The 20,526-nt window shown below is 50.3% G+C and overlaps 1 protein-coding gene across 3 annotated transcripts; it reads right to left on the bottom strand.

Annotated features, from left to right (window-relative positions):
• Nucleotides 1–498: 498 nt before the first annotated feature.
• On the bottom strand, nucleotides 499–20,185 carry NAA60 (N-alpha-acetyltransferase 60, NatF catalytic subunit). Of its 3 annotated transcripts, XM_059484266.1 has the most exons (7): nucleotides 20,081–20,185; nucleotides 9,050–9,165; nucleotides 7,293–7,422; nucleotides 6,080–6,176; nucleotides 3,733–3,967; nucleotides 2,839–3,021; nucleotides 499–2,480 (listed from the first exon to the last, which is right to left on the bottom strand). In XM_059484266.1, the coding sequence occupies exons 2-6, from the start codon at nucleotides 9,157–9,159 to the stop codon at nucleotides 2,865–2,867; spliced, it is 729 nt and encodes a 242-aa protein (XP_059340249.1). In that variant the 5' UTR covers nucleotides 9,160–9,165; nucleotides 20,081–20,185; the 3' UTR covers nucleotides 499–2,480; nucleotides 2,839–2,864. The 3 variants fall into 3 exon arrangements, with proteins under 3 accessions (XP_059340249.1, XP_059340250.1, XP_059340251.1); XM_059484267.1 differs by lacking the exon at nucleotides 20,081–20,185 and having other exon boundaries at nucleotides 9,050–9,227; XM_059484268.1 differs by lacking the exon at nucleotides 20,081–20,185 and having other exon boundaries at nucleotides 7,293–7,363; nucleotides 9,050–9,056.
• Nucleotides 20,186–20,526: the final 341 nt, after the last annotated feature.

The following is a 20,526-nucleotide window of genomic DNA, read 5'->3' as shown; positions in this document are numbered from 1 at the left end:
GCAGAGCCCGTGGTGACCCAGAGCTGGGGAGGTGCAGGGTGGGGAGCACAGAGGGCAGAGGTGAGGGGCTGCAGCTGGGGCTAGCTCAGGGGCTGCACTACTACAGCCCTTGGGGGTTTGGGTTGCTCTAGAAGGGTTTGTGCTCCCCAGGGCTCCAGGCAGGGCTGGGAGCAGTTCTGTCCCAGGTGCAGGAGCACCTCCCCAGCACGGGCTGTGCCTGGGGGGGCTCAGTCCTGGCTGGAGTGGGCACAGCCAGCGAGGGGCCCAGTGCTGCAGCTGCACAGGGCTACAAGGCAAACCCAGCCATGCTGCAGGCTCAGCCCTGCTGGAGCTGCTGCCCTTTCCCTGTCCCCCCTCCTCTCCCTGCAGCTCCCCCAGGATCCCCCAGCCCCACAGCAAAGGGTCTGTGCTCACCCTGCCCTGGGGCAGAGCACAGGCAGCTGGCCAGAGACAGAGGCTCTGCAGGGACAGACAACTCAAAAAAGAGGTTTGGTTTAATTGAAGATATTTAGAGAGAGGTTCTTCAATAAATAATGGGCTAAGGGGGGGGACAGGGCTGACACCTCAGGACAGGGTGGTAGGAGGACACACAGACCAGTCACAGCTCCCTTGGGACGTGCTTGAGTAGCGGAGTTGGGTTGTGTGAGGGGCAGGGGAGGAACTGGGGACACAGACACACATCAGCCTCAGGCAGTCAGGAAAGAACAGCTTCATTCTGGTCCAGAGAAAGCAAGTGCTGAGAAAAAACAGGCTTGGGCTGCTAAAGAGACTCTAAACCAACAGATGTGATAAGGAAAAGTGGATAAGCAAAAATACCCCAGACTGGTAACAAGTGAGGCTGGAAGGGTGTCAGGGGCCCTGAGGAGGCACTGGGGCTGGGAGGAGCTGCCTGCCCAGTGCCACTGGCACTGCTGAACTAGAGGGGAGCCAGGGATGACATGGGATGGAAGAGGCCTGCCAAGAGGGCAGCCCTGGCACCTTGGGGCTTGAGGCTCTCACAGGCTGGGCTTTCTATCACCGCCCTGTCTGACTCCTCATGAACACCCCTTTACCTTGTCTTTGAGCCCAGGAGGACCAGCCCCTCCCAGAAGAGCCTGGTGCTGCTCCCAGACACTAAATGTGCCAGCTGCTCTCCAGCCTGGCACCACTCACAGCTGCTCACCTCCTGCATCCTTTTATTAGTGAGACAGTGAGCTCCCACCCCGGGGCTGGGCACTGACAGGGCTTCCTGTGCCCACCCAGGCTGCAAGGTGCTTGTTGGCTCCTCTAAGGCCCAGCCTGAGCCATGTGTCACCCCCAGGGCTGCCCAGCCCCTGGCACAGCTGGCAGTGCCAGCCCATCCAAGCCCTGCTCTGGCACAGATCCCTCTGCTCCAGTCCCAGTTAAAAATGAGGTTGGAATCAGGAACATGGTGCTGAGCAGGGGAAGAGCCTTGGCCAGGGAAGGGGGATTTGCCATGGGGATAGAGCAGGGCCCTGCACATGAGCCACTCAGTGCAGCCAGAGGCTCCTGGAAAGGACAGGGTCACTGAGAGCCTGCCCAGCACTGCCCAAGGCAGGACACTGAGCAGCTGGGGCACCTTCTTCAGCAAGGGAAAGCTGCTGGGAGCTGTGCACACATCCCATCCCATCCCATCCCTCCAGATCCTGCAAAGTCCAGCCTGGTGCCAAGGAAGGGAGAAGGGCTCTGGACCAGACTCTACACTCCCAGCTCCCCTCCCCTGCTACATTCCATCTTGGACAAAGGCAGAAAGATCTATACAGTATAATACATATATATTTCACTATGAAATAGCAATTTCATTCCCTGCCTTCTACTTTATGCATCCTGAATTATATGCTTCTTTTTACATCACTCCAGAGGGCTGGTGGGGCTGGGTGGGTTCTCATGCGAGGCAGTTGCTCTCCCTGGAAGCTCCCACAGGATGCACCAGCAGCTGATGTGGCAGGACCTAAACATGATTCCCATCCCTCCCTTGCCCTGCCCCAGCTGCAAGGGCAGCCTCTGGGCAGCTGGGCTCTCCCAGTCCATTTCAGTGGTTCCTCAGTGCAGACCCATGAACCCCCTGCAGCTGCTCTCAGCAGCTGTGGATGGAGCGGGAGCAGCAGCTGAACCCCCGACATCGATCGTGGGTATGGGAGGAGCAGACCGAGGGGAGAGGCGGGGACAGTGCAGCATGCACACCCAGTGGTGACAGCCGGGGCACACCGAGTGTGACAGCCAGGGCACACCCAGTGGTGACAGCCGGGGCACACCGAGTGTGACACCCAGGGCACACCCAGTGGTGACACCCGAGGCCCGCCCGGCCCGGCCTGCCCCGCCCACGTTGGGAGCCGGGGCTGCAGCCCCAAGGGTGAAGTTCTACCAAAGGTCAGGCCCTGAGGAACAGGGAGTCCCGTCCGGGGGCTGGGTCACCGGCCAAGAGCTGTCATCACTGGAACCAGTGCAGAGCCGGGTGTCAGGTGGAAGGAGAAACAATCCTGTGGAAAGAAAAGAGGGCACATGTTTTAGGGAAACAGGGAAGGTGTGCTGGGGAGCCACTGTCCTGGAAATGCCAGACACTGGCAGCACTGGGGCTTCCACTCACTGTGCTGGGACTCTGGGTCCCGCACGCTGGGAAAGGGAAAGGGACAGCAGGTTCCAGCTGCTGCTGGGTTTGGGCTCCACTAAACAAGGTCAGAAATTTATATCCCTTTAAATGAAACCTGCAGCAGTTCAGCTGCTGGCTGAGCTGGAGCACAGCCATGCCCAGACCCCTTCCACAGCAGCAATGAGCTCACCCCAGGACCTGTCCCAGCAGGGACAGTGGCAGGGACAGGAGCTGTCCCCAGCACCCACCTGTGCTCCCCGTGCGCCCCTGTCCGTCACATTGTCCGGCTGTACTCGATGCTGCTCTTGGCAGAAATGCCAGACCAGGGCAGGAGGCTGCACAGGAGGCTCTGGGCCTGTCTGTAGATCCTCTGGGGGATGGAGCACGGGCTCAGGCTGGCCAGTGTGGAGCCAATGTGCTGCAGGTAGTCAGTGGGCACCAGTTAAGGACAGCAACACTTACACTGTAACTCAGCAAAGATCAATCTCTCCTGGAGCTGCCCTGCCTGCAGGGACCCCACACAGTGGAAGCTGCTCAGCTCAGTCAGGTCTGCTCCTTGCAATCACTGCCTCCACCTTTCTGTCAAAAGCAGCTCTGCCCTGTAAAGGATGGCAGTTTGGGAATGGCAGCTCCAGCTTGTGGGAAACACCTCCTCTGAGCAGTTCCCTTTGCACTCCACAGAAGATCCTGTGAGGAGAGCAATCCATCCCCCTGCCCAGCAAGGTTGGAACTGACCAGCTACACCCAGGAAGGATCAAGTTTCTTCTCCACGATCCGTTGACCTGAAACAAATCCCCTAAGTCAGTGTGGGAGCAGCCTGCTGAGATCCAGGCCAGCCCAGGCCCACAGGGGATCCCAGGCCACAGGAAACAGGACCAAGGGTTCCTCTGCCCTGTTCATGGCTAAATCCTCCACCCTACAAGCCAAAGCACACCCAGAACTTTGGCCTAACACCAGCACTCGCTCTCACTGGCATCCAGCCTGCTCCAACCATCCTACATCAAATAACTCTAACATCTCCTTCCTTCCAGCTTCAGATTAAACCCACACCTGAGCAGGTTTCAGTTCCCACATCTACCCACACTCTGCTGTTAACCCAAAGCAGGTTTGGCCTCTCTCAGCAGCCTGCAGGGAAAGGATATAAGATTGTCCAGGGTGGGTGCCCACCGTTGATGTACAGGACGTAGGTGAAGCCATCTTTGAGGACCCCTCGGATGGAGTAGTAATAGGGCAGGTAGTGGTGCTGCTTAAAGTCTCTGTTCTCATAGAAGTTTATTGCTGTGTTGTTGGTGGTGAGCACGTGCAGGTAGATGGCTTTGCAGTGGTCCTGGGCAGTGGTGGAGATGTGATCCTTCAGGCTCTCAAGCAAGAGGGAACCTGTTGAAGGGAAGGCAGCAGGATCACAGTGTGTGTGCAGCCCCAGGGGCCCTCAGCTGAGCCCTGCTGCACCAGGGATTGCTGATCAGGGATAGCTCCAACACCTGGAGACCCCAAACCCCACCCAGTTCTCACAGGACCCTCCACATGGTTTTCATACATGGTCTCACCTATGAGCATGGCTTCAAAACCCAGAGATTTTAAAGACACAAAACTCTGACTCAATAACCACAAGGATGAGGCAGAATTTTGTCAATGCTGCTCATCCCCAGCAGAGAACTGGCTTTGGGGAAGGTCAATGACTCATTTTCAATGGTATCAGTTCCACCCCATACATGTATTTATTTTAAAGCCATTTGATACAGCAGAGTCAAAACAGGACTTCACAAGCAGGTTATTGTATTGTGTCTGCTGAGCTTGAACCAAAATCTAAGAACTGCTGGGGTTTTAAGATACCTTCTAAGGGGGAGTGGAGACAGCCTCATCCAGCCTGGATTTGCTGCAGCCAGCAGGAAAAACCAGAGGAGGTACAGAGGATAATCCAGCCCCAAGAGACACAACCTGGGGTTCACCCACACCACCTCAACATGAAGGACCCAGCAGAACCTGCATGGGAGCTTCTTCCAGCAGGAGTGGTAACACCAGGCTGAAGAATCAGCCTGACTAACACACAGGGGAGATGGCTGCTGCTGTTTCACAATCCCCAGGGCCTGCAGGACTCCCTGGAGCACCCACAGGATTTCAGAACAGCACTGACTTCACATTTTCTTGATACTTAGTGAGACTCAGCCAAGACCAAAAAAACCACTGAGACATCAACAACAGAGCAGTTCAATTTTGTTATGAGCTATTCCAATCTTCTACCTCACAGAAATCCAACTGTCCTGTGGTTTAAGAACAGCAGAGAACTAAAAACCAAACTTTTTTACAAAAATCAGAGCAAATCTGAGCTTTAGTGCTCAGAAGCATGGCTGGAGTGAAAAGCCTCCTGCATGAAAGGCTACAGCTTCAAACACCACTAGGAAAAGTCAAGAGAAAGGTCTCAGAAAAAGCAGCAGCAGCAGCTTTTTATAGGTTGTGTTGCTACAGCTCAAAGTTTTTCAGAGAGCACAGCAACATGCTGTGTAGATGGAATGGATACAGGAAATACTGACTCTGAAAGGAGAAAATTCCAGCAAGATAGAACTGGGGATAAAAAATAGGATTTGGATATTAGGAGGAGACTGAAACCACCATAGTTTTACAGAAAGACCTCTTTACCAGCTTCTGTGATCATTCTGTGCTACCACTTTCTTCTTCGTACTGGAAAATTGTCTCCAGAGGCATTTTAATGGAAGGTTTAAACACTGCTCTCACCAAGGACTCTGTGGTAATGTTTTTATGTATCCTCTAAGTTTATCCCTCTCCAAACATGCCTGGGGGAGAAGGGAGGATTTGGAAGTGCTGAGTTATACCCATGTGCACTGCCAAACCTGGCCCATTCCCTTCTGCAGATCAGAGATGCACATCCTGCCTGAAATGGCACCACAGGGGCAGCACTTGGTGACAGAACTCAACTGATCTAAACAGAGGAAAACCTTTCAGACTCCAGGATTTCAAATGGCTGCAGGAAAGTTGCATGTGGTAGCAGACATTCAGAGCTGACTTGTACATTTGAGATCTAATCAGGCACAAGTTACACTATTTTCCAGTTCCCTTTGTGGTTTTCTCACAGTTTGTTATATCTGTTGAAGATGAAAGATTAAAAGCAGCTCTTTTCTGCCTCAGGGATCAGACTGCTGAGACCCAGAATGAAAATAATTTCAAACCCTGCTTCTGGGTGAAGTTCTGCCACTTTCAGACACTCTCAGCAGCACCAGTGTGAGTTTTTGGTGTGCTCAGCTGGCCCCTGGGAACAGGACTGACAAAGGCCTGTGCTCTGTGGAAATATTTGCACATTGTGTTGTGTCCACACCAGTAAAAAGCTCCCAGTGCACCTGCACTGCCCCACCTGGTGGTACCAGTCACAGGTAACCCTTTCCCATTCCCTCAGGGACACTGCAGGGAGGTACTGGAGCTCCTTCAGCCACCCCTGGCAAATGCACCAAGAGCTGGCACTGAGCAGCATCTTACCTATTCCATGTTTTCTGAACTCCTTCACCACTCCAAGGCTTAGGATGTAAGCAACTTGAGTGTCCACAGGAAAATTGGAAGCTAGGATATCTCCATCCTGCATAGAGATAGGACAGGTTTTTTTAATAGGGTACCTGGGGAGGCACAGGAGAAAGCAACAACCCTGCACTGGAACACCTGAAAACAAGGCTGAAGCAGGAAACTTCTCTTAACTGAACAGTGTTAGCTGGAGCTTTTGGGATGGAAGTTAAAATATCCAATCATGGAGCTATTCCTATGTTCACATCATCCTCCCAGAGGCAGAACACAAACCATGCTTGGGTTTAGGGACAGAACATGTTTGCTTTCTTTACCAGAAGGACTCAAAGTGCCAGTTCTGGAGCCACCCAGCAGGGTTTAGATCAACCCAGCAAGTCCTTGTGGCTGCAAGCTGCACCTGAGCTGTGTCAGCTGGGGAGGACAAGGAGCACATTCCACAGCCCCAGTTGCCCAGAGCAGTGCCTGAATAAGCCCTTGGCTTTCAGCTGGGCTGGAACAAGAGCCTTTTGCAGAAGTTGCTGAAGATGCAGCTTCTGACTGTGATGAGCTTTGAGATGAAGCCAGCCAACTGAGGTGAAGAGACCCATGTGCTGCTCTGTGCATGTTGGGTTATTGTTTAACCACATCACTGAGTTACATCCAGGAGGAGTTAGGCACTCCCTGCACTGCCCCTGCCTTTTTTTAGTGCTCTTCTCCCATGCTGTCTTCACTGACCATCTCTTCTTTCCCTCTCTCCTGCCCTCCCAGCCCTGCTATCTCTGAAGCCCAAGCTCTCTGCAGACAGGTTAGCTCCCCTCAGGGCTAGGGACAGGGACTGTGCAAAGGGAGGAGTTTCTGCAGGAAGTCACCAGGGTGACTCACCCACTACAGCTAGGGAAGCTCTTATGAAAAAAAGAGTTTTGTGCTCCCCCAGCTACAGCAGCCATGGCCAGGGATTATCCTGCAGGATCTGATCCCTCAGCTCTCCAGAGGCCCCAGCAGAAGGAGCCTCTGTGGTACCACACAGCCCCTCAGCCCTGCTCCATTAGCTGGAAACCAGCGTGCGCCTCACTGCTGACATGAACTCAGACCAGGTGTCTGAACAGGGCAGGAAAACCCCACCCCAAACAGATCCATCCCCTTTCCCCAGGGCAGGGGTGGGTTCTGTGCTGCTGGAGCCCAGGGTGTCACACACCTCTTTGTGCACCTTGGTCCTGCTCTTGATCTCTGCCACGATCATCCCCACGATGGAGCCTCTGTAGGTGGCTGCGAGGGAAAAGAACTTCTTGTTGGAAGTGATGTCTCGGTACCATGAGTCAGGGTACCTGGAAGGAACCACAGACACCAAAGTCTGGGCATGCAAAGCCCATGGGAACAGGCACTGCAACCCCTTTAGGAGGTTCTTTCATGTAATGGCCTCCTGCCTTGATAAGAAAATCACATTTTCATCTTACAGCCTTTGCCCAGAGCTTTCACATCCATCTTTAGCAAGTTATTTTTAAATGCAAGATCCATCTGCCCTCATCTAAGGGTGTAAGGATCTCATTAATTTGATACACAAGTAAAAAAAATGCTGCATATTGATAGGAAAAAAAAAATCATCACACCACCAGCCTCCAGTTCTCCTCCTCCTTCTGCAGCTACTAAAGGAAACTACTGTATGTTCATTTATTTCCAAATGAGAGTTCAGCATGTCTTGCCTTTAAAAGAAATCTACAAACTCAAAACATTATAAATGTTTTTGCTGATTTGTTACATTTTATTCAATCTTAATTATAATCTGCTAGAATTCTCTATGAAGCTAAAGTTAAAAATCCATCAAGTCTAGAGCTGTGCTTTCCCTGGATGCTTTAGGCCAGAAACGTGTCAGTGTCCCCCCAAAAAGCTCCTGTGCTTGTGCAGCCATGGGCATTGACCAAATGTGGGTGTGGGGAGCTCCCTGGGGCAGGCTGGGATCAGCAGCATGGGAGGAGCAGGGCTCAGCTCCCCGGGGACTCAGAGCAGCCCTCAGGACCAGCTCTGTGCCAGCCCAGCTCAGCTCTGAGGGTGCTGCCCCAGCCCCAGGACCCAGGACACAAATTCCTTCCACAAGCACAGGGATCCTTTTTCCTGCAGGTGTTGCCCTTCCCCTCCTCACTCAGCCTTTCTCAAGAAGCTGATCCATCCCTTTAATGACAGAGCCCATTCTCCTGCCCAAATGTGCACACTGGAAGATTCTGATTGCTCCAGTACAGGCAGCAAAGGACTTTGGACTAAAGGACCCATGTTGGGCACCAATACATGTATTTGTTTTGGTTTAGGGTAAATTTTGGAGAGAATTTGTAAAGGGTTTTTTTTTAGGAAAGTAGATTTGTTTGGTTTTTGTAATTGGTTTGGGAGAAAATATTTTTTTGGAGAAAAGTGGAAAAATAATTTTATTGATTAGAAATTTAATGTAATATTTAATATTTAAATTAAATATCAGTATTTAACTTTAAATATTACTTGAATATTAATATTTAAGCTATTACATTAAATTTAATGTAAATTTAATATAATATTTAATAGTTAAATAAATTTATTAAACAATGAGATTTAAATAATATTAAATAATATAATTTTTGTTGTTTTAAAAGAGATTATAAATTTAGAAAGGTTTTTTTTTTTGTTGTAGTTTGGTTTCTTTAGTTTTTTTTTTTTTTTGGTGTTGAAAATGTTGTGGTTTAGGTTTGGTTTGGTGGGTTACAGGTGTGAGTTGCTGGTGGTTTTTTGGGTGTTTAGTTTAGAGTAGGTATAAAAAGGTTTAAAGAAGAGAAAAAAGATAAAAATATAGTTTAGGGATTTTTTTTTTGTTTTAGTTATTTAACCACAGTGCACAGAAGATTCCCACCCTGCTGCTGCCCCGAGGCTGCACAGAGCTGGAGCAGTGCAGGTTCAGCCCTTTGTCCCCTTTGTCCCCAGAGCAGCACGTACTCGATTGGGAACCAGTCTCCACAGAGCTGCTTCACCGTGTCTATGTCATCGTGGCACAGCAGGCGCAGGGTCACATCCGTCAGGGCGCTCGGCGGCACCTCCTCTGTCATTCACGCCTGCGGGGAGGAAACGGGGACAGCTGGGACACGGGGACGGCTGGGACACGGGAGAGCCGGGACACGGGAGAGCCGGGACACGGGAGAGCCGGGACACGGGGAGAGCCGGGACACGGGGAGAGCCGGGACACGGGGAGAGCCGGGACACGGGGACGGCTGGGACACGGGGACGGCTGGGACACGGGAGAGCCGGGACACGGGAGAGCCGGGACACGGGAGAGCCGGGACACGGGAGAGCCGGGACACGGGGAGAGCCGGGACATAGCACCTCCAGGGCTGATCCACAGCACCTCCAGGGCTGATCCACAGCACCTCCAGGGATTGATCCCACAGCACCACCAGGGCTGATCCACAGCACCTCCAGGGCTGATCCACAGCACCTCCAGGGATTGATCCCACAGCACCTCCAGGGATTGATCCCACAGCACCTCCAGGGACTGATCCCACAGCACCTCCAGGGACTGATCCCACAGCACCTCCAGGGATCAGCGTCACCTCAGGGCCTGATCCACAGCACCACCTGCAGCTCTCCGGGAGAAATGGATTTCCCAGGAAACTGAGTTTTCAGGGGAGATGAAAACACAGAAATATTGACCTCAAAGCTGTGTAAAAATGGCAAGCCCAGCTCCCAGCTGAGCCTGAGCATCCCTTCAGCCCCAGATCCAGGCACATCCTGACCCCGGGAGCACAGGCTGGTGGCTCTGTGTGTGAGGAGCACGTGGCCACAGCCCTTCCAAAAAGAGCATTAAATGAGCCAACAGCCTGCCAAGTGTACCTTATGTTGCATGGAGCTCTTCAAATGTCCGTGCAGCACCAACATTTTGTTAAAACAAACCTGAACAAACAGCTTAAAAAGGAAGCACTGCTAGGGGAACGTTTAGAAAGTCCTCTTGCACAACCCTGCCATCTCCAGTGAGCACATATACAGAGGATTCCATCTCTTTAAAATGTTCATTTCGTTTAACCTATGCTGGTGAAATGAGATCTAGTTTCACTTCCCCTCATTCTGAGCGCCCAACTCCTCCCAGCCCAGCACAGAGCACTCACACACAGAAATCCCAGGACACCTTTTCTCCACAGCCCTGCCACGATGTGCTGAGCACAAACACAACACTTGCTGCAATGTCTTCAGCCTTTTTTAACAAGCACCAGAGGGAAAGAAGCAAGTGATAGCTAAAGTGGTTGTAAAAGCATTTGCAGCACTGAGGGATGACTGGAGAACACATTTTAGGCATGGCAAAGCCCCACATGAGACAGACAAGGTTGAGTGGAGACAGGAGGAGTCGTTTCCTTCATCTCTCTCACCCCGACCCTCCCTGGTAAAAGAACCAGACCAGGATGCAAATTAAAAAACCCAAAGCCACCGCCCTTAACAAAAATAAATCACTTAAAATTTTTACTTTCTTTTCCCAGTTTTAAGGCTCTCAAGTCTTGGTTTCAAAGTGCCAAGTTATAAGGGAAAAGCTGCACAGAGCAGTGTCTGTCTATGCCCTCCCGTGAAAAGGGATGCTCAGCTCTCCAGTGCTCTCTGTTTACAGCTCAGAGCTCAAGGGGGAACAGATTTAAACACATTCCCCTTTGGACTGCATGTGCCATTTGAGCAGCTTCCACACAAATATTGTAACTGGCAAAGTTACAACTGCCACTTTGGGCAATTTTAGGTTGCCAAACTTACAATTTAGCAATTAATTATAAATTATAAAGTTACTAAACTCACTTGGACAAGCTCTCAAGCACACGGTGAGATTCCCTGGGTGTCCTGTGCAGGGCCAGGAGTTGGACTCAGTGATCCTGATGGGTCCCTTCCCCTCAGCATATTCTGTGATTCTACTCTGGCAGTCACAGTCACTCTGTACAGAAATGGATCCCTTGTTCCTCTCCAAAGAATTCCTTAAAAAGCATCACAGCTATTTCCCAGCCTGTTTACTGAGCAGCCCACAGCATTCACAGTCAGCCCAGGTGCCAGTTTCAGAAAAACTTCAGCCCCTTCACAACCTGCACTCCCTTCCTTGCTGCCTTCAAATCTTCTTTCACACTCCCAGAACTGGCCCAAGCCCTCAGAGGCCAGACTTGGAATCTGTATCCTGTCCCAGGGGTGCACACTCCCCATCCCCAGCCTCTGGTGACCTTTTAAAAGCCTCAGCTTCACCCCATGGGACCCTGAAGGAAGAAGGACAAACATTTGCTGGCTGAGGCTCATCTGACCCCCACCACTGGTTCTGGATGCTGCGGACCCCAGTCTCAGCCCTGCTGAGCCATTTCAGAGCTGTGACACCACAGGAGCGTTTTCCTTGCAAAGTTTCAGTGCTCCTATAAGGGAACTCCCCTTTTCAGCATTAATAAATCAGAGAGAAATGAAACCACCATGCCAGAGCCATGGTTTTGCTAATGAGTAGAAAAGGCAGAGCAGCACAGGACACATTCCTGTGAGGATTAGTCCATGTGTATTTAACACCATGTTCTCAAAGAGCTGGGCAAGCATTACACATTATCCTGGAGCTGAAGCCAGCCTCCATCAAATAATCCATGGCTGTTTTGTTGAACAGGATAATCCCCCTCCCCTCAAATTCACACTCCCACGGCTGGTTGTGTTTGCAGGGACTCATCCAGATGCTCCAGCACATTTAAAGGACATTTGGGACACCCATCTGGCACTGTGTCCTGCCCTGGGGGTCAGGAGAGCAGAGCTGTGTCCCTTCCTCCTGGCCAGGTGTCGCTGCTGCTGGAGGAACTGTGGCAAGTGGCTGCTGTGATCAAGAGAGAAGAAATTCCAGACAAATAAACTCCCTTCATGCCCAGGTGACAGCCTCTGGCTCTGCTGGATACCTGGAAAAAGCCCCAAGAGCAGACCTGGCCCTGGGCACAGCCTGTGGCAACGCTGCCCTCAGCACAAACTCCTGAACTCAAGGCTCAGCCAACACAGTGACCCAATGAGCACCTTCAGAGTCAGCTTAAGAGGACAAAATACATGTTTGAAAGCACAAAATAAACCAAAACCCAGTATCAGTGTAAAACAAATCCCTGGAAGTGAAAAGGGCCTTTAGGGGTTTAGAGGCAGCAACAGCGACAACACAAGTTCTGACCTTGAGACAAAGGGTGGCTCCTGTGCAGCCAAATGCAGGCTCCAGGGGCATGGGGTTAATTCAAGGTGTCCATGGCCACTTGGGAAAGCCAAAGTGAAGTTATCTCATTTCTTTTAATATCTTTTAATATCTTTTTCTCAGGTATCAGCCTTTGGTTCACATGCTGGCCCCGGTCTGGGAGGACATGGCCAATGTCACCCACTGTCCCCTCCTGGGGGCACAGTGACCTCACCTTCTGTCCAAGCAGGAAGCACTTGTTCAGGAGGATTAGAAAATGAGCCAGCATTTCATATTTTATTGAACATTTCATGGTTACAAAGGGATAGTGCAGATAAACATTTGGGAAAGCTCTGAGGACAGCCTCACAAAATACTGCAGTCAGGAGCAAGCAGAACAGAAACTGAGCATTAATTCCCTTTCTTACCTAAAACCTGCAGACATTAATGCATAACAAATTCATTTCAAAAATACAGGAAAGCATAAAAGTTGTAAGCATTTTGACTAGTTTGTTGCCTTACTCTATTGAAACAAATCCAGCAAAATGTTTTGGCCTCAAATGTATTGGGTAGCTCAGAGGAACCTGGGAAATTCTTATGACAAATATTAGGCAGTAATGGAAGCTGGATGAAAAGAAATAGTAAATGCATCACTAAATAAGCCAAGTTGACACATAATTTTAAATTAAAGTACTTTGTGAGGCCTGAACTTGCTATTTGAAAATGATGTCATGAATCTTTGGCATCCACAAGCTGTAATGAGCTAAAGAACAGCATTTCACAGTCACCCCCACCACCAGCACCTCCTGAGCCCATGGACAGGGAGCAGCTCTTGTTTAGAGCCAGCTGCAGGAACAGGTCATTTACATGGAGCAGATGCTTCACAGCTGAGACACCTCAGCTCGAGCTTTTCTCGAGAGCAGGAGGATTTCACTCCCTCTTAGAGCTCCTCTATTAAAAAAAAATCATAATAAAATGTACATAAGATCACACTTCTAGAGAGACAGGCAGCCATACAGAACCAGCACAGTGTTCAATGAGGGATAAAGCCTGATGCTTTGGCAGACAGCTGCTTAAATGTGTTTGAAAATCCCTTCAGCACTTCCAAACCTACAAAAACCTGGCCAAGTGGTTCTACAAGTTGAGATTTCCATTGTTTAGAACTGTTAGACATGCTTTAACAATGTTTCTGCCTTGTGTATCCTGCAAAAATGAGATGGATTTCACCAGTGAACAAGATGTTGGTTTCATTAACTTTTATTTTGACTTCAGCTCCCAAGCAGATAAACTCATGAAATTCCCACATAAAAATTTTATCATCTAGCAACAAATATCACTGAATTTCCTAGCAGAATAAAAGCCAGGTAATCTTGGTTTGACTAAAGTCAAACAAATAATAACTAGGATTGTTTACAACTCTAATTCCCAGTTAGGGATGTATTGACTTTAAATTTAGTGCTCACACAAAAACCAAAGTGAAGGAATCTTCTTCACTTGCAGAAACAAAGCTGGATCGAAGTCCATCAATAGCTTTTACTTTATTTAAAAGCTAATTGAGATCAATTCATCCTACAGGAAGCAGCAGAGCTGCAGGGAAGAATAAAGAGGAGGCCTGGCAGGCTGTGGGTGTTTACAAACGGGTGCCATAATTCAGGGTGCCAATAATTGTCCCCAAGGCACCCCCAGCCAGCACCCCCAACATTAAACAGTGCAGATCCTCAGGATGAAGATTTTCACCCTCAGGAATTCAAAGCATTCACTTTGCTGGATTATTAAGGATTATCTGCTATCCTTGCACAGAAGCAACAGATTAAGTTTCTGCAGTGGCTCCCAAGGACACCCCACGAAGGGGCTGTGACACCAAACAACCCAGGGGGCACAGGGAGGGCTGCCTGTCCTGGCAGTCCTGTAGGGCATGTCACAGGGCCTCTGTTTCACTTTACAGACATTCCCTGCACACAGGGACAGAGGTGGATTCCCTGTGCCCTCACAGCAGAGGTGCTGCTGCAGTGTCACCACCAAATCCTTGTTTGCAGCTCCAGTCACCATCTGGACAGGCCTCACATCCCAGTAACACAACATTGCCAGGAAAGGAAAATTAATATCACTTGACATCCTCAGTCACTTGTAAGTAAATAGGATCAAACAAAGCCCAGAGAGAATCTAAAAGCTACCAAAATGCAGGATTGTAGCTGTGACTGAGCACCACAGCACCCAAACCAGGCACAACCTGCTGTTACCTCCCAGAACACGAGCAGGAATTTTCACAGCTCTAAGTCTCTCTACCTTGTGCTGTCTGGCACTGGGGATTTGATTTACATGAAACCATTCAGTGTGAAGCAGCCTAATTCCACAAAGCAGTAGAGATTTCCCTGCTGCATTTCATTTTCAGCTTACTGTGGTTTTAGGTTATTGGTCTCACAGGGAATGTTCCACACAGACAGCTCTGTCACCAAGCTCCTTTCATTTAATACAATGAAAGTGCAACTGCATTTCAAAACATCTTGGATTCATCACCAAGAATCTCAAAGAGGCACTTCCAGGACTTAGAACAATGTTATCCAAGCAACAGGAGCCAAATTTTTAAAGATATTTAAATACTTGGCTTGACAGTTTCTCAGTACTACTTCAAGTACAGTCATGGAATAAAGAAATGTAGGTTGGAAAGACCCTTTGGGGTTAACCCAACTTAGATCAGGTTGCTCAGACCCACATAATGTCAGTGAGGAGCAAATCTCTTCACCCTGCCTGCAATCAGAGCAGTCCCTTTGGATCTAAAGGCACAGCTGGAAGCTGGGGTATCAAATGTGCTGCCTGCACCAACACCCCCAGCTCTGCAGTGCAAGGACACGTGCCAGGGCATCTGTGACACTCTGCTAACCCATGGAATGCTCCTGCTCCTTCTAGGAGTGCCCATGGGTTCATGTGGGACAGGCAGCACACAAACCCCACAGGGCAGAGCTGCCCTCATCCCCACTTTGTTAACAAAACCCACGGAGCCTGGAGCCCATGGTCACACACTGAGCACTGATTGTTTCACCTCCATCCCACAGGAGAGCTGCCCTGCACTGCCAGCACTTCATTCCCTGCTCTGGAGTGAGTGAAATTCTTAATGAGAAATCTGGGACAAAATTCTGTGCCTTGGTCTGACAAACACACACACGGCACTGTGGGGGAAGCAGGCTCTGATTATGGGACCTCACAACAGCCAGAACACCTTTTGATCCCTGTTTCTCTGCCTTTTCCAGCAGAATCAAAAGCACTGAGCCTCAAAGCCCCTCATGAACCCCAGGTCACTCAGGGGTGTGCACCAGCTCAATATTGGAGCTCCTCAATATTTAAATTCCTTCCACAGCAGCTTCTTCCTGTGCAGAAAACTGCCCTGGCACATGAGGAACACAGCAGGTTAATCCAGCCCTGCCATGGGGATCCCATCTGCCCCAAAGCACATCCCAAACACCCACGGGATTCTCCTGGGGACATCACTCTGGAGAAAGGAGTTTGCCAGTGCCTGGACTTTCTTGTCCAGTAAATGCACCCAGGGCAGTGTGCTTGAACAGCACCCCACAGTGGAGGCTGGAAACACCCAGTGAGCTCAGGGTGTTGTGAGGAAAGCTGAACTCTCCTCAGCCCCAGGGAGGCTGCAGGGTAACCCTGGGCTGAGATGAGACATCTGCACCAGTCAACTGTCAGGTGTCCTGAGCCAATTAATAAAGAATAAAATCTCCGGAGAGAGCCAGACCAGCATGGCAGGAGCATACACAGAACTGAGCCCAAAGTGTAACAATTGGACAGATAAAAAAGTCAATTTTGAAGAAAGCAGGCTTCAACCTGTGCACACAGAGACCAGGAACAGGCACCTGGATTTGGATCCATCACTGTCCTCAGTTCTGCTGTGATTTCAGACTCCCGCCTAACACCAAACACAGTTGGATTTTACACCCTCCTCGTGTGGAGCAGCTACAAGAGCTTGGCCAGAGCACCTTGAACTGACAGGCAGCAAGGCAGCACTGTCACACAGGCTGGGAAAACCCTCCTGGCAATCAGCCCTCCTCCAAAAGATTCACCCCAGACAGCTCAGAGTATTTTTCCTCAGCTCTGAAATGCTGGAAACACCATTCTAAAACCATATTTGTGCCTTGTTTAGAGCTCCACACAATTTTCCACTCTGCCCTCAGCGAGGTGTGCACAGCACAGCACTGAAAGCCTCCAAGCCAAGCACCCAGAATCACTGCCATTAACACTCTGGCCTCCTGCCATGAAGGATCAGGATTTGAAACAGTCCCCAAAAGGAAATTAAAAGGTGAGAAGGCAAAATGTACTCCTACCTGTGTAGCAAGCAGTGGTCATTTATTAGAAATAAAGAACACTTACTGTTAGTGAAAATCCTGTTATACCCCTGATCTTCTGCACACTCAGAGCTGGAATTGTCAGACTTCCAGAAATCATGAATGTTTTGTATGTGGGTCACTTTCTGGGCTGTTCTTTCACCTCACAGCTCTGGAAACATGACTGGAGCTGTGGATTTCACAGGAGCCAGTCCCCAAAGGAAGTGTCTTTAAAGCAAACTCTGCACAGGGCCTGCCTTCCTGCTGCCCCAGATCCAGCAATTCCTCTGGGCAATGGCAAACAAGAATCTCTAAGAGGGTTTTGCTGTTAAATCTTTTCTTGTTAAGAAGAGGAAGAGAAAATCTGCTTTGAGACAGTGGGGAGTTGAAACCCAGGGGTCACAAAAGAGGCACAGTGGAAACAAGCTTGGCTGGAGGGGAGATTTAATACACAGCAAGTTTCCTTTTCCTCCAAAAAAACAAACAAAAAATCCCCAAACAATCCATCACACCTGCAGGCCCACTGCCCTTTCTGAGTTAGAATAAAAACCACACAGAAAATGTGTGCAGTGACTGAGAAACAGCCAGAAATGCAAAGCCCTGGGGGTTTTGTGAGGCTGCCTCCATTTCCTGCACTGTCCTCAATATGGAGCAGCTCTGACAGAACCCAAACCCTCCACCCTCACAGGGGACACCAGCACAGCTGCCCAGAGCTTACTGCAAACAAGGGCTTTCAGATAAAACACATTTGAAAAAGCTTGAAAAGAACATTCCTTCCTCAGCTGTCACACAAGTGCCCCAAAGTTAACAGATCTCCAGGATTCTGACTTTAAAATTTGAGCTCAAATGGCTTCCTTTCCTTTTTCCCCTTTCCTTTCCTTTTCTTTTTCCTCTCTCCTTTCCTTTCCTTTTTCCTCTCTCCTTTCCTTTCCTTTTTCCTCTTTCCCTTTTCTCCTTTGCTTTTTCCAAGCATGGCACTCTCAGGTTCAACTCAACAACTCCACTGCTGCTGTTTTAACCTCATAACATTTAAAATGGATTCTGGCACAGCTGCCTGCCCTGACAGCCACAGCAATAAGCTGAGAAACCGAAATTAAAAACTTTGTCAAAAGCTGATGTTGGAAAACTGAGCAGCTCCTGTTCCTACCTGTCTGCAGGGAGGGAAGTGTGTGGGGGGACAGAGTGAAACTTGAAGCTCAGAAAGATTTTTTGCAACACTTTTTGAGGTGGTTTTTTTTGCAAAGTCTTTTTGAAGCCCCCAGACAGGTCAGACCCAGGGAGGGAGGAGTGATCCCACTCTGAGTTTGGGGTTTGAACAGCACTTGGTTCCCCAGATTGTAGCCAAGGTGCAGATCTGAGGCAGATTTTTCTGCTGTCACCCTGAGCAGGAGTTGGTTCTGAGCAGGCCAGAGAAGGGAATCCCTGCCCTGGGAGCAGCAGCAGGGCAGAGCTGCAGCATTTCTGACTCAGCCCTGCCAGGCAGTGCCTGAGTTTGCAGCAGGAACTCCTCAGGCATTCCCAGCAGTGCTGGCACCTGAGTCAGGCTCAGCCTCCCCATGGATCACCTGGGAGTGCCTGGGCTGGGGCAGAGAGGGGGCACAGGGGCAGGAAATGACAGAATGGCCTTGGGTGGCAGCACCAGCTCCCATCAGCTGCAGGCTGAGCCCAGACTGACTCACAGAGCACACTGCCCAACGCCTGCACTCAGAACAGCCCCCAAAATCCCCCCACCAGGAGGAAAACCCATCCCCAAACAAAGATCATCCTTGCTGGGAAATAAATAACACCAGAAAATACAGAAGCAGCAGACTTTGTCATTAAAAATAAATGTAGATGCTCTGTTAAAAGCTAAAGAGCATTTTGTGAATTCCACTGGCAGCTCCCACAAAGTTTCATCACACCCAGCCCCAGTGTGGACAGCAGGAGCCAGGATGGGTGACACTGCTTTGGGAAAAGAAATGAAAATTAAAAATGCCACAGGTTTCAGAGGCATTCCCAGCACAGCCACTTCCCAACGAGTCAGACACAAGATTTGTTTTATCAAACAATCTGCTGAGAGAACAGCAGCAGCTTCAAAGAGCAAAACAAAATTGTCTCAGCAGCACTAAAATGGTTCTTCCTTTGTCACAGGTGTGGAAACACCAATTAGAGCAGTTCATATCACGTAAAATAATTACTTTGTAGTAATTTTTTAGCAACAGAAAACTTTCTGCTTTAAAAGCCTGGTCCCTGTCAGGGCTGCTGAGGGGGTGAGGCTGCTCAGCTTTATCAGATTTATCTTATAAATGCTCAGCTTTATCTGGTAAATGAGCTCACATGTTAATTATTACACACTGGGACACACCCAGCAGTGGGTTTGGGGTTTTCTTTTGGTTTGTTTTCTTTTTCACCTCACTTGGATAATCTGGAAGCACACCAAGCTCTAGTGCTCCCAAAATGCTCCCAAAATGACTTCTGAGGATCCTAACCTGGACTAAGAGGAGTTTGTGGCAGATTAAAATAAATTAATTACAAGAATTAATTAGATTAAAATAATTTAGGATGAATCCATAGTGAACAGAGAGTCATTCAGCAGGTTCAGAAATGCAAAAGTGGCTGAGGATCCTTTGGGACAGGGCACAGACCTCCAGGATGGTAAAATCTAAAATACTGACAGCTGCAGAAAGCTCCCACAATGCCAAAAGCCAAGTGAAACTGTAGGCTGGTAGGTAAGAAAAGGAATGGAGCTTGAAGGGATGAAAAATTTGTGTTGAGCACTGCAAGGGGGCAAAGCATCCACGCTCACAGTGAGAACATCAGCAAAGGAGGACGCTGGGAATTGTCAGAACAAACAGAGAGGGGAACAGGATCCATCCCAGAGTGTGGTCTGAGGCAGGTGCAGGTATTTATTGTCTCTGTGGCTGTGAGTCAAACACCAGAGGGGAAGGAAGCGTGGCCAAGGGTCGGGAGCTCAGCACGATCGCCCAGAACGGGCGGGAGCTGCTGCAGCACCACAGAATGGGGATAAAGGAACGGGCACGGGGCAGCCGAGCTCAGACTCGGTTACACCGGTACCACAATTAAACACTCACACACCGGGACACAGAAATAAACATTCACACAGCGGGACACAGAAACAATCTGACGCCACAAGAGCGGATTGTCCATGGCTCCTTTCAGCTCCTGCCTGGACACAGCAGTGCCGGTGGGCTCCACACACCCAACAAACCAACCGGAGCAAGGCCGGCAGCTCCGTTCCGCCGCGGGGAGCACCGGGCCCGGCCCTCCCCGGGACACCCGGCCGAGAAGGATGGACACGGACACGGACACGGACGGGAGCAGCAATGGCACCAACTCTCCGCTACCGGCACGGACGGCAGCGCATCCCCAGCGCCCCGCACCCGACGGGCGGGGGGGCGGGTTGCCATGGCGACTGCGCCGTGCCCGGCCCGTGCGGGGAGAAATGGCCACGACAACGCCAGCCCCCTTCCCCAGCACAGAGACGCCCCCCAGACCGTTCCCCGCTGACCTGGGAGGGGCGGCGGACGCGCCCTCAGCACATCCCGGGCGGCGGAACCGGACGGAGAGCGGCGGGCACGGACACCGGCGGCACTTCCTCAACCGGGCACCGCGCAGTAACGCGCCTCCCCATTGGCTGGCTGCGGGACGCGTGACCGCGGGCACCGCGCATGCGCACAGAGGCGCGCAGGTCTCCTGAGGCCACGTGGGCGGCGCCGAGCGGGGAACGGGGTCGGGAATAAAGGGAGGGTGATTAAAGGAGCGTCCTCAAAATCCCCTCAAGGACTCCTAAAATCCCCCTCGGAACCCACAAAATCGAGCCCGGGATCCCCAAAATCCCCTCAGGGGCACCAAAAATTCACTCAGAATCCCGAAAATCAACCCCGTGACCCCCGAAATCCCCCTCGGGACTCCCAGAATCTCCTCAGGGACGCTCAAATTCCAACCCGACACCCC

Source organism: Ammospiza nelsoni, chromosome 17 (assembly GCF_027579445.1).
Source record: "Ammospiza nelsoni isolate bAmmNel1 chromosome 17, bAmmNel1.pri, whole genome shotgun sequence".
In the NCBI taxonomy this organism is placed as follows: Eukaryota; Metazoa; Chordata; class Aves; order Passeriformes; family Passerellidae; genus Ammospiza; species Ammospiza nelsoni.
The sequence above is the reverse complement of the archived record's forward strand: the minus strand, read 5'-3'. Positions and strand labels throughout refer to the sequence as shown.